Source organism: Podarcis tiliguerta (genome assembly GCF_965153285.1).
Source record: "Podarcis tiliguerta genome assembly, chromosome: 4".
In the NCBI taxonomy this organism is placed as follows: Eukaryota; Metazoa; Chordata; class Lepidosauria; order Squamata; family Lacertidae; genus Podarcis; species Podarcis tiliguerta.
Window position 1 is genome coordinate 30,496,793 of NC_139537.1, and position 14,261 is coordinate 30,511,053.

Consider the following 14,261-nt stretch of genomic DNA (forward strand, 5'->3'; position numbering starts at 1 on the left):
CACATATTCCATACAACTCTGTTGCCGAACATCTTGCCACTGCCTCACTCTGCCTAATAGCAGGGACATTCATATGCATGTAACAAAAGTCTGGTGAGAATGAGACTTTTTTTGAATGGAGAAGCAGCAGGAAGACAGGCATTTTAATCACAGTAACAAAGCATGAATAGTTATTTTAATTCTTATAGGTTAAGTCTATAGATGTTTGTATTAGACTTAAACAAAAGGAATTTGTTTCCTACTGAAGCTAGTTACTGCAGGTCTAAATTTCACTCCGCCTCCTCTTCTTCAGAAATTTCTACATTCAGCCACATTCTTTTTCTCTTCTTTTCCCAGTGGAAAATGAAGCCATTCTAGGGATGAAGATGACATCCTTCTCTGTTGCTGCGCTTTGTGTTCCCAGCACATTCATTCAACTGCATCTCTTGTAGCATTACAAAATTCTCACAAGGCCTATGCAACCAAGTCACTTTAATACAATCCACGGCTCCCTTAGGTATGGCAGAGCAAAGGAACGACAGCAAATTCTGCAACTCTCAGGAGTACACCCTGACAAAGTTCCTAACAAAATCCCAACTCCCAGAGTTTCAAGAAGAATAGTGCCTAAAACTAAAGTCCTTTTAACCGTTCTTCTGGGATGGCACTGCTTTGTGTATTCAACAACACTGATAAGTGGTGCATGGCAGAACAGGGTGCTTATCTGCTCACTAGAGACACATGGGTCCCTCTAGCACAACTTCTTTTCTGTCAGTCTTTGGAATCACTTATTTGATTTATTTTCTCTGCTTCGTTCCTCTTTGCTTTATCTCTTTCTGGACTCCCCCGCCCCCCACTGTTCCGTTTTATCTCTTTCCCTCTCTTTCTCCCATTCATTTCTCTTAATCAGCCTTCCAGTCTGCTCTGCATCACCTTTCACTTTACAATTTTCTTCTCTCACACTCTGTTTTTCTCTTGAATACGCCAATATTTTCTATGGATTCATTTCTTCTGTGCTTTGCCAATCGCTCTGTTCTTCCACGTCATCTTGGGCCTGCAGACTTTTTTTTTTATACACCAAAACATGCATATCAACTAGGGGAATGGCCAAATGATACAGCCCAGCAGCACCAAATCCACAGTTCTCTTTTAGTACTGTTAGATCAGATATTATACCACCAGAGCATAAATGTAAACTTGGGTCATTGCCCAAAGACTCCCCTGTGTGCAATCTTCTAATCCCAACTCCTCATACTATGTTGGTGATCACTCCCTTACTTTGCCCATCCATTGAAAAATTATGCCAGTGACAGTGGAAGGACAAATTGTCTGGTCTGCAGTAAGGCAGTTTCATATCTCTCCATGGGCAGAAACAATCCAAAGTCCACAATGCATGTTTGAGCCAAACGAACTCCATAAGTTATGATACCATCCATTCAGGTACTTGCCCAAATATTTGCAGCTCTGGGGGTGGCATAATTTAACCCTGTGATTTTTACCATTTATACCATTATTTGCAAATGGTATAAACTAAAGTCTGAATACAGATCTTAAGTGGTTTCAAATTTATTTTATAAACTTATCATTGTGCTCAGTTAACTAACCTGGATTTATAAAGACCTTTTTTTTAAATTAAAAAACAAAACAAAGCTGGGTTGTTGTACCCAAAACCAAGGAGCTTAACTAAAATCTGGGAATCAACAGTTGTTAAGAAACCTTTCAAGCATATCACTGTCACTAGGGACTGCAGCAGGTCTTCAACCCATTCTTTATGCTCCCTTCTACTCCATATTCCCTTTGCTATGGTGCATGGATATGGTTCAGCAAGAGCGAACATTTTGTTCCCAGAGTCATTGGAGAATACGAAGGCTGGCTGGTTGTTCTGCTTTAATTGCCTTTCAAATGCTTGCACGGCAAGCAATATACCCTTGTCCCCCAAGCAACTCTTAGGCTCCATTATGCTGTTGTGCTGAACATAGTCAGTAACAAACCAATTGATTTCCTCTGTCTGTCTTCCCTCCTGCAAAAGAGAACTGCCACTCCACACCCTTTTCCCTCCTTCTTTCTGAATGGTGGTTATACCAAGACAAGAAGCAGAGGATCTTATTAAAACAACTGAGAAATCGATCTGCACCACTCAGCACCACTTGGTCAATGCGAACTCTTAGGCATGGATGACAGCATCAGAATTTTTATCTGAGAACTGTGTGCATTATTCTCCTTTTTAAAGCTAAGGATTTCCCAGGTCATCAAATAATACTTCATTTGGGCTGTCTTTGAATGACCTCAAAGTCTTGGATTTTATGATAACTCTTTTAGTGGTAGAGTGCAAAATATCAACTCTGCACATGGATATAATTTTGGCTTGTTGTAAAAACTTCCAATCACGTTCCCTGTATATACTTGGACAACGATTCACAAATGACAAAACAAATATTGCTAGGTGAAAGCATTAACGGTGAGTCAGAAGGGTCAGAGTATCAATGAGGGTTCATAAGTATGTCTTTATCTTTGCACATAGTATGTCTATATCTACTTGATATGTGCTCCAGAGTGTGTGCTCTTTTGCCCATTGAACCTTGGGAAGTGGGCTTTCAATACAAGGCTGCAGGAGAAATATATCAGCTGTGAGAGCTGCGGTTATTTTGTGCCCAGAAGATGTGCATGGAAAAGACATAAACTGGAAAGAACACTAGCAAGTCCAGCTAGAGGGAGTAAGGTGGGAAAGATGGGCCTAGACTAAGCTCTGAAGCCTCACAGCTAATGCTGTGGACTGGGGAAGCTGGCTTGCCAGCCCATAAATGGGAGCCTTCAAAGAACCAGCCAAAGCCAGACCTCTTTGCCACTCTGCTCATTGCTGGTTATGCATAAGAATGAGATGTCTAAAACCGTTGGTGGCATGGAGCTCGCTTACGCAGCATGCACTCAGCTGTGTCTTATTGCTTTGACAGAACAATTGTTAACACAGCAATTTTTACCCTGTCTGCTTTTGTGCCTAGAGCACTTGATGCTTCTTTGAAACCTGGGACTATTATTCTTTGATTCATTTATTGGGATTTTGTAGCCCGCTCTACCTTCTGAACGAACAGAATAGGTAGCTTCCATTTCCAGTATAAATAATATATAAAGATATATTTTACTGCCTACACATACAGCAAAAGTATAAACTGTTTTCGAGTGTTGAGTGCACAAAGCATACTCTACAAGTGCAAGGGGCTAGGGGAGCCCTGATGCTGTCTGCTGTCTCCAGCATCACATAGCTTCCTTAGCCCTGCCCTCAAGGTCCATGCATTGAGATTGGATGTGAGCCAATTGGGTGCCTGTGCACATAGACCTTGGTGCAAATAGGCTGCCACTTGAACCAAATCCCTCAAGGGTGCTGACTGTGGACACTGACCTGCAACTAAATGTAACACATAGGGGAATGTGAGTTGCATGATATCTGGAGTGGGGCCAGCAGTGTGTCCTTGTGGACCCTTATACTCATGGAAAATCATTACAGTGTAAAGAAAGCAAGAGAGACGTGGTCATTTGGCTGTCAGGCAATGCTTTCTAGCCACAACGTGGTAGTGCTTCTCTTGTATATCTCCTAAAACAGGAATGCAACAGCACTGATGCAGTTTTAACCATCTCATGCTCAGTCTCCCAAGCTTCCTTCTTTTCTCAGCTCCATATCCCTACCACTCTCCATCTCTCTTCATTTCTGGCTTGCCTGATCCTCCTTGCGTTTCCTGCCTCCCCAGTCATTCTTGTTTTCCATTTTCAGCGTTGCCTGTTGCCTTCCAGCACGTCCAACCCTTTTACTCATTTACCATCTGCCACTCTCTACTGATCTTTGGATGTGTGTGTGTGTAATTTAAAACAAGTCTCTTCAACTAAGGGACAGATAAAAATGCCAAGCTCCTGGAGATCTGTGGTGGGTGAAGAAGAAAAGACTGATAAACAGAGGCTTCAAAGTTGTAAATAGGAGGGGGAGAAAATCCCCAGCTGGAGGTAAAACAAGAAAATGATGCCAAAGGCTCCCTTCGCTATCTTTGTTTTTCTGAAGCACAGTCCTGGGGAATGCAAGGTGGCGAGCTGGGGAAAAAGCTAGGTGAGCTAGACCTTAGACTAAACATGAAAAGTGCGGAAAGAACAAAACAAAACAAAAAAGGACCCTCCATACAGCACTGGAAGCTGCCACAGAAAACTTCAAATGGCATCTTTTGATTGGCACTCTTTTTCATCCCTTTGCATCTTGTTTTAAGCGGAGGGTGCCCAACACGGTCCCACGGCCCCTTCTGCTCTCCACTCCACACATCTACAAAAGGGTGTTTGAAGAAAACAAACAAAGCAGCAGGAATTCTGCTATTTCCCCCACCCCATACATAAACATATACGTAGGTGAGTCTGAATTTTATCTTTGTGTAAATATGCAACAAGGAGAAGAAACAACAAAAAACAAAGAAACATATGTGGGTGGGTATCAGAGAGAGATGCAAGGGGTGGGTGGGTGGGTGTGGGTGTAAGAGAAGGATGGCAAGGAATTTTGTGCACGTCTCCTCAACAGAATACATCAGTGAAGTGAACATGAAATGTCTGCTTCTGTCTGTAGTTGATTCTCTTACCTTTAGCTACCAATAAGGATGCTACCAATAGATTGCTGTTCTGGTAAAAGCTCTGTTCTTCAGTTCAGGCTTATGGAAGTGCTTTGATGACAAGCTATGTATACTTAGAACTTCGAAAGATTAATACCCTATAAGGAATAGCATGGTAGTTAAAGAACATAGATGCCCTATTTTTCATTACTGGACAGATGTTCTAGGTATATGTATACAGTGGTACCTCGGGTTACATACGCTTCAGGTTACATATGCTTCAGGTTACAGACTCCGCTAACCCAGAAATAGTGCTTCAGGTTAAGAACTTTGCTTCAGGATGAGAACAGAAATTGTGCTCTGGCGGCACGGCAGCAGCAGGAGGCCCCATTAGCTAAAGTGGTGCTTCAGGTTGAGAACAGCTTCAGGTTAAGAACGGACCTCCACAATGAATTAAGTACTTAACCCGAGGTACCACTATATAACAGACTCAGGGGTTTCTCACATTTGGATCACCATGCTTCCACCCAAGCCTTTGCTGCCTTATTAGAAGAAAAATCCTATGCCTGAAAGCTTGGAGTGGGTGTTTTCCCGATATGAAAATGCCTATGAAACATTACAGATGTAAGAAGTGACCCACTAAAGGAAAATACAAGAGAGTGTGAAAAATGTGAATACGGCATTAAAATTGTATATGCATGCTAGGGCAAAACAATTTGTGATGCTGTGAATAATGTAAACTTTTCTGTATTTGTATTATTTGTGGTTAGGGATATATTTGGGAATGGTTCTTCAAAACAAAAGGTTAAGTATTGTATATATCTTCATGTGCTTCTATGAAGACACCTAAGTGTACCTGCAAGCTCCCACAAGAAAGGTAGTGTACAGTGCACATATTTAAGTTCCAGGGGGTCATGTACAGAGAGCAGCTTTTGAGCTGCATGGCTGGACATCGGAACCCACAGCCAGAAATGCAGCAAGAGTCTCTGGGAAAAGGCAGGTGCCTATTATTTCAGTTGGCCCATGGTGCTTACTCTTTTGGCCCTTCTGGTGTGGTTGGTGGTGGACTGGTAGAAACTGAAGCCCATTGCCTAAAGTTAAGGCCATCTGAATTTCCTCACAAACTGACCTATGGGACATTGCTGAACTGCAATTCCTCTCATGGGCCATGCTTGCTGGGGCTGATGGTGGGGATTGTAGCTTAGCAGCATCCAGGGACCAAAGGTTTCCCACACCTGCTCCTGAGCAACATGCTTTTTACTGACCTTGGAGAACCCTCCTTTCCTATATTCTATTAGACAGTAGGAAGATATGGCATGAGTATGGCTTGTGTTGGGCAACACCTAAGGGAGGGCATGCAAACCATCAATCTAGGAGTCTCTGAAGGGTATATTCCCCAAGGTAAAGAGGTGGGCAAAGTGGTATATAACTTGGATTTATGAGATGTCACTAAGAAAAGGTCAGTCCTGTAAAGGTCAACTGTATTTATATGCTGGCTAGCCTTGCCTTAGGAAAGTGGTGAAGAAACACCCATCACTTGGGATATATATAAAGCTAAACTAAGAAAACATTTGGAGAATACACAGTGGGGAGCCATCTGAAGCTATAACAGTGGAGAATGCCAGCAAGCGGGTGGTATTCCCAACTTGCTTATGAAATGGTGCAAACACAGAGACTTGCTCTGGAAAGTGTCCAAAATGTCCACCTTCCTCCAGCTCCCTTTGCTGCAGTAAGATAGATAGCAACAAACAAACACCCTGCTGTTTCTCTTCTTCCCTCCCCCCCCCCAAGAGCTTGACAATTTAATGCCTCCCTGCAGGCAGACTCTGTTCTTCTTACTATTCATTTCTGTCTTCCTCAAAGATAGCCTCCAACCTCTTTTAGACATTTAGATTGGAGCTAGCAAGACCCACATTCTCTGTTTGGTGAACTGAATTGGTCAAATAGCGCTCAATCTCGACAAAGAGGTCCAGTTAAAATACCCAGCTGTGTCAGTTTTGTTTTGTATTAGTATGATACAGCATCACAATTCAATGAATTTAAAAATAAAAATAGTTTGCTTTAAGGGCCCACAGCTGAAGAAAGAAAGGCTTAAGTATGAGTTGCATTTCATAGCTGTTATACAGTATATGGATCAAACTGTCATCCCGTGAACAAATGCAGTTTAGCTAAAAATACAGCAGCATTTTGCTGTTCATCTCTTCCTTGTGTCCTTCTTCCTCTTTCTTTTTCTATCATCGTTTTCTAAGGAACAGGGTGCTGTTTTAAATTGTAAGCATGTACAGCTCCAGGCACACTGCAAGAGTGATAGAAATATACCAGCGCAGCAAATATAGCAACAGTCACTGACACTCAAGGAATAAGGCCGCAAAAGTCTTTGCAGGGCTACTAGAAATAGTACATAGTTTAGGGAACAGGTGTTATTACAAATCCCAAGCATCACTGTGCTACAGAAAACACTTAAGACTCCTACTGCATTTTAATACATTGAAGAATAGTTGGGGAAACATTCACACATGTTTATTTACACACATATCTGCTTAGAACCGTTACCAAAGGAGTAAGGATTTTGCTGTACATATTATGGCACCATTGAGGTCTTCCCCCGATGACTATGAAGTCTGTGAAGGGGACACACACACAGTCCCCTTAGTCATGAGGTGGTGAGATGCACATCCTTTTCTCCATTGAAAAGTACAGAAGGGGAAAGTTGGAAGCCGGACGTTCTTTCCCACTTCCTCTTTCCAGCTTCAGATTAATTCCACTAGATCTGACTTTTAAATAGAGTCCTTGGGAAAGCGAAGTGTGTTCTCTCTCAGAGGAGGGGAAGAGAAAGAGAATTAACCTGAGTGGATGTTGCCCATGGTACCCGCTCAAACCTCAAACTGAGCCCATGGATCTGAAAAGTTGATGACCCCGCATGAAGCACATACTTTAAAACATAGGGGCCAACTCCTAGGAGTTGAGGTCCCTTCACCCACCCCCCATAAAGCATTTGAGGGGACTGCCCCCCCCCCCCAGTTTATGGGCATTGCCATTCAAATTGCGCGAGTGTGCCATGTCTTGTGATCAAGTATGCGGGACAGGCTTACCTGACACCCACCCCCCTCAATATTTTATTCAAGTTGGTATCCCTGAAACAGGAGGAGGTTTGTGGAAGACACACAGGCAGAAAAAGAGTGCTGTAAGGTGGTTGAAATCACCTTGAGGATGGAGGCCTAATTTTGAGGTTGCAGGCATTCTGATGTGGAACAATGATGAGCTGCCTTTCTGGTTACACATATGCCTTGCTTGTATATTTTTAAGTAAATAGAATACTTAAAACACACCCAAAGCCAGGGATGTCCTCTGTCACTTTGTTATTCATACTAGCATTGGAGATACTCTTGCAAAATATTAGGATGAAGGAAAAGATGAAGGGAGTTGTAATTGGGGGAAAATCCTATAAAGTCAGGGCATTCGCGGATGACTTAATAATAACAACACAAGATCTGGAGCAAAGTATCCTGTGGTGCTGGAATTAATTAAAATATATTGAAAAATGGCAGGCCTAAAAGTAAACTACCAAGAAACTAAAATGTTAACTAAAAATCTAAATACAGGAAAACAGGTCTTGCTGGAGAAACATCCAAATTTGAAAAGGAATTGATTCAAGGTAAACACATCTCATGGAAGTATGATTTATTATTACAATGGGAGATAAAAGAAGAACAAGTTAAAGCAGTAATGGTGAGATGTTCACAAGACTTGGGTTATAACATTTATCTGGAACAAAGGGGAAAACTCTGGCAGGAGGATATTAAATTGACATCTTGTTATAACCTCAGGGAGAATACTATGAAGATGATGTACAGATGGCATCAAACCCCGGCAAAACTTGCCAAAATGTATAAATACAGATCACCCATGTGTTGGAGATGTAAAAAAGAGAAAGGGTCCTATCTACATATGTGGTGGAATTGTACAGAAATCAGTGAATTTTTGAATAATATATACGAGGAACTCAAAAAAACTACTTACTTTTTTTAAAAAGACCGGAAATTTTCCTCCTAAGCATGTTGTCAAAGGAACTTGGAAAATCAAAAAGAACATTGACCATGTATGGGATAACAGCTGCCAGAATATTAGTGGCAAGAAACTGGAAGAGTCAATCAATACCCAGTATAGTGGATTGGCAGAATCTAATGGTAGAATCCCTGCAGCTAGCAAAGATGACAGGAAGAGTTAGAGGTCAGACAAAACAGAGAGTCTATAATGAATGGAGAATATATAAAGAATACTTCAAAAATTATGGTGTAAACAGAAATCTCCTGGCAGAATTAGACTGATCATTGAAACTCATAAAAGGTAACGAAGGTATAATGAAAAATCACAAGAAACAGGTAACTGTGTGGTATAATGTACATAACAGATAAAGTACAATGAGAATACTTGGAAGTCTTTTTAAATGTTTGCAGCACTTTTTATTTCTGATTGTGTGAATAATCATTGTATTAATAAAATACTTAATTTTGAGGAATTTCATAATTACATATGCGTTTTCTCTTCTTTTTTCCTTGATTTTATACAGTTGTCCTTAACTTGCGTTTTTCTTTCTTTCTTATGTTGTAAGCTTGTAATGGCAAATACTGTATGGATGTATTCATTTTAACTCAATAAAGATTGACATAAAAAAACAAAACCAACAAAGCTTCCCTCATCTAAAGAAATCTAAATCCAGTAGCCCTGATTCTCGAATTTCTCATCCCTCTGGTTAGTAGGGAATACATAGCAATATAAAAGGAAGGGAGCTTTGGGCATTAAAAAAAAAAATGGTGGGGGGAGAGTCAGCATTGCATCCCCTTGTCTCACAGTTATTTTGAAAACTGGGCCTGTATATCAGGTCCCCTGTGTCTCTTCCTGTCTGCATGTCCATCTCAGCATGCAGAGCAAAGAGGCACCTGTTCATAGTCCAAGAGCCCATACTGAGAAAATTACATTGGAAGGAACAGATTATGTGGCTATTTAAATGTCTTAGGGTGTGAAATCTCCAAAAAGTGCCAGGCTTACCAGCACCTGCTGGGGTATTAAATGAGTAGCATCCTACTCTGGGGGCCCATATTTATCTCTGAGAGCATGGTTCAAAACAAGCTCTTCTCCCTTCAAAGACACTCTGATTTGTCTACCTCACATGGAACTCCTTTTTCATTACTTCTCCAACAACACAGTTTTGAATGGTAACTGAATAATTCCCAGATTATGCTAAGAGGGTTTACTTTGTCTCCAGTGAAAGCACTCTGCCACCGCAAAGCGGCCATGGCATCCAGGTGTCTGTTGTTCTTTATATCAGTCTTGGCAGATTTTGGAATTGAATGCCCATGTTTATCCAACCCTAGTCTGGAAGAAGATCAAGACCCTTCCAAATGCAGAAGTGTTTCTGCCCAGTTTTGGCTGTCTCTGCCCAGGGACAAAAATGGAAATTATGCTTTAGCTGAGAATGTTTTGTTTGGGACATTTATACTTGTTACTGCTAACTCTTAAAAAAAAATATCTACCCAATGTTCTGGTCAAAGTTTCATCTGTTCTCTTTATAAAAAAAAACCTGAGCAAAGAAATTTCAACCAGGGTCTTGCCTACATGCTCTGTTGCACTCAGCTAAAGAGAGCTGGCTAATGTACTTTGTACTCTATGTCACAGGAAGCCCATGCCAATACTGTAAAATGAATGGAAGGTTCAGATACATTGGGGCCACTGTAGGGAATCCAACGGGAACAGAAGCTTCTAAGGATGGGTCTTGCTGATATTGCCATTCAGTTGACAGTCATTGGAAGGGAAGCAAATGAACCTCTGTTTTTTGCTTGCTTGCTTGCTTGTTTTGGATATATTCACATCTGGACCATAGATAAAGATCTCAAGTCTTACTGAAATGCTTCTATGAAGAAAAATGATGGCAGATTCAGGACAGACAAAAGTACTTTTTCACACATATCATAATGAAACTATAGCATTAAACTCAACCATAGAATGTGATTATGGCCACTAATTTAGATGGGCTTAAAAGGGAATTTAAAAACATGTGTATTTTCTCTCAAATTGTGCATTTTAATTAGTGCTGGGCCAAATATTTCCTTCTCCCTCGCTTTTGTGAGGCCATTTGTGATGACTTCTGGTGATAAGCAAAATCTGTGAATTTCCCAAGGGGCAGCTTGCTGTTAGCAATGAGAGCTTCCCCAAAGACAGGAATAATATTTGATGGCTTGGTGAAAACTTTAAAAAGTGGATTGGTTTAACATTAAAGATTACATGGCCCAAGTTTTCTCACTTTTTTTACACACAAAAGCTTTGCCGCCATTTCAAACAATGGTTATGGGCCCTTCAAAGTAGCCCTTGCTTTAGATTTTGGTACATCTTCACTGTTAAAGAGAGTCAGTGAGTACCATTGGGCAACTGGTTGTGTGAAATTTGAGGGGAATCGTTTTTGTCTCATAGGTGTGTAAAAGGATTGAAAAAGAGAAACTGCAGCTGTTTTGGTCCCTGTCAGGCTTTAGGATAGGAGTGACGTTGCATGCATTAGCACCCTTTACATAGGTATTTGCTTCTGTGTCCTGTAAAGCCTGGTTAACTTGTATATTGACAAAAAAACACAAACATCATCCATTCTCGATAAAGGAAACAGAGAAGAGGGAGTGTAAAACATAATCATGTGTGCATATATTTGTAGGTGCTGCCAGACTAGCTCACTTCAGTACCCAAATGCCTTCTACATGAGCTGACAAGTCAACCCAATTTTCTTCAGGAGTTCAACTTGAGTCTCTAATTACTGGACATGAACCTATTTCCCAAAACTCCTTATTTTACAGATCTTTCTTTCATACAAAAAAAAAAAAAAATCCTATTCCATTCAATGCCCTCTTAAGTAATTGAATTATGTATTTTGTCTCCTCTCAGGCAGGGAATTTGAAGGTGAGGAAGAGTTCCTGGAGATTCTGGGGATTACCCGGGAACAGTCGGGCAAGTATGAGTGCAAAGCTGCAAACGAGGTGTCCACAGCAGATGTCAAGCAAGTCCGAGTCACTGTGAATTGTGAGTATCTTTATTACCAGATTGGGGTGTGGAAAGCAACACTTAACTTCACCACATTGTCATGTTGATAACAAGAAGGACTGACTGAAAATACCTGACTGAAAATAATTCTCTTAACCTTCATGGGCTTGCTTCGGGGAGGACTTCAGCATAGAAAACTAGTTTGATATCCCTGCTGAGCTATCAATATCCATTACTTTAGCCCAGGGTTGGCCCAAGACATTTTGGTACCACAAAATGGTGCCCCTACATCCTACTAGGCAAGAAGGGTTGAGTGAAGATCTAAGTTAGGAACAAAGGAAGAAGGAAGGTTGACATCAGGATCTGCTGCCTCTGTGGACCCTTCTGTCTGAGGCTGTTGCCTCATGGATGGGCCAGTCATGTCTCAGCCTCTACTTTATGGGTATCCACAGGGCAGAGGAAATAGCAAGGAGGGACATTATCTTCCATCCTGGGATGGACCATAATCCTCAGATTCCCAGCTTTAGTTTTCTTTTTTATATATATAAAAAAAGGTTAAGATTCTGGCAAAATATCCAGGCACTATTCTTCTTGGTTCTTTGTGAGGAACTAGCCTGCTCCCCACTTTGAGTGTTTAAAATTACCCTCTGCACTCCGAAAGAATTGCTGTCAATACTTCCCATCTGAAGAATGTAAAACTGTACTTCTCTTTTTCCTTTTCAGTATGATTTATTTATTTATTTTGGAACACATTTTAAAAAAAAAGGAGTATCAAAAAGCAAGAACAGAATAGAACAGTACTACAAAGGGAAAGGGAAACTCACTGTTTAATAGACATTTAGTATATCATGTGGGAGGTTGTGTAAAACAGTAAAGCAGCCTAAGGAGAAGCTCACTTTCTATTGAGAAATCTGGATGTATAAGCTATGTAGCCGAATCATAGGCCAAAAAAATATGCATGTATATTTGATTGGAATAATACACAAATTACTAAGCCTATGCATACTACACAAATTACTCAACCTATACAAAATCATGGATAACCATGGAATGCAGTGAAGTGGCTTCTGTCATACATCCTAACACAATCTGGATCTTTGTCTACGTGAGATTTGTGCTAGTTCACAGTAGAAGAAGTAGAAGAAGAAGAAGAGTTTGGATTTGATATCCCACTTTATCACTACTCTAAGGAGTCTCAAAGTGGCTAACATTCTCCTTTCCCTTCTTCCGCCACAACAAACACTCTGTGTGGTGAGTGGGGCTTAGAGACTTCAAAGAAATGTGACTAGCCCAAGGTCACCCAGCAGCTGCACGTGGAGGAGCGGGGAATCAAACCCAGTTCACCAGATTACGAGTCTACCACTCTTAACCACTACACCACACTAGCACAGTACAATCAGTGGTGGACTTTGGGCTTTAAAATTTCAGCAGGGCCTTGTTCAACACCAAAATTCAGCATCCCCCACCTCTCACCTTCCGTTGCTTGTCACTGTTGTGCCGTTCTCGGTAGTGCCCTCTTGGCTCAGTGCCCAGTGCAGGCAAACTGGTCCCAGTCCCCTAAATCTTGCTTTGCTGCAATTCTATACATGCTTACTAAGGAGAACATTCACCAAGGCTCTGTAGGGTTCATTTCCAGGTAAGTGGGTATAGAATTGTAGCCTAAGGCTGCAATTCTAAACACACACACTAGAAATGGGCACAGCACTGAGCACAGTAAGATTTACTTCTGAGTAGACTTGTCTAGGATTGCACTGTCAGTCATACTTGTGCAATATAATAATCACTATTATTTTCACATATAGAGAATCACTAGTTCTCTGACATTAAAGGAGATTGGAGAGGGTGCAAATAAAGACCTGACAATAAGTAACTGTAAAATGTGAAATGCTGTAATTACTATCTTCTGAGTGACCACATCTGTATGCAAATGTGTGCCACGTTTCTTTATTATTTTCTCCTAATGGCCTTTGTTTGCCATGTTTTCTGAGATGAAGTGCCCTTTCTTATTAAATAGCATCATTCTAATGAGATCGTTATTTAAAAGCCTACTCTACATGTAGGCATGAGATATTTACCCTTCCGTTGTGGGATAGATAAAAGCAGCAGGGAATACAGCTTGTTTCCAAGATCAAAACTCCTGGCTTCCATTATATTATCATAACAAAGGGAGCAGCCTAACTCAACTCTTTCTTAACTTTTCCTCAACTTTATAGACATAAAAACAAAAGAAGAGCCCTTCTAGATCAGAGCAGAGCCCCATCTCATCCAGCATTCTGCTCCTACAGGAGCCAACGAGGAGCCTATGGGAAGCTCACAAGCAGGAGTAGGAGTGACTTGCCCAATGGGCAACAATATTCTCCTGCTGGGTTGGGTTGCCACTGTCCTTTAAGTAAATAATTTTAATATAAATTATATTTGCATAAATTTGCATAGGAGTAAACCATAACAAACACCTGCTTTGTTTTCAGAAGAGGCATTTCCTCATGCATAAAGGAAATGCTTCTTTCGAGATGCGGCTCGAGATGTGCAGGTATAAATATTAGGGGTGTGCACTGGCCACAATATTCAGTTCAGATCAAAATTCAACACTTTGGAAAACAGCCTGCTTCAGTCCATAGACTGCCTTATTTGACTTGGGGATTGTCTGCCTTTTCCTCATTCCTTCCCCTCCAAATACACTGTTGG

General features: G+C 41.0%; 1 protein-coding gene across 1 annotated transcript in view; it reads left to right on the forward strand.

Annotated features, from left to right (window-relative positions):
• The window catches only part of LSAMP (limbic system associated membrane protein), a gene marked incomplete at its 5' end in the record, with an annotated part of 434,032 nt that overhangs the window by 378,268 nt on the left and 41,503 nt on the right, over window positions 1–14,261 (forward strand). Inside the window, one exon of the mRNA XM_083439051.1 lies at window positions 11,481–11,615. Within this exon, the coding sequence (XP_083295177.1) occupies window positions 11,481–11,615 (135 nt within the window). The remainder of the gene's footprint in view (window positions 1–11,480; window positions 11,616–14,261) is intronic.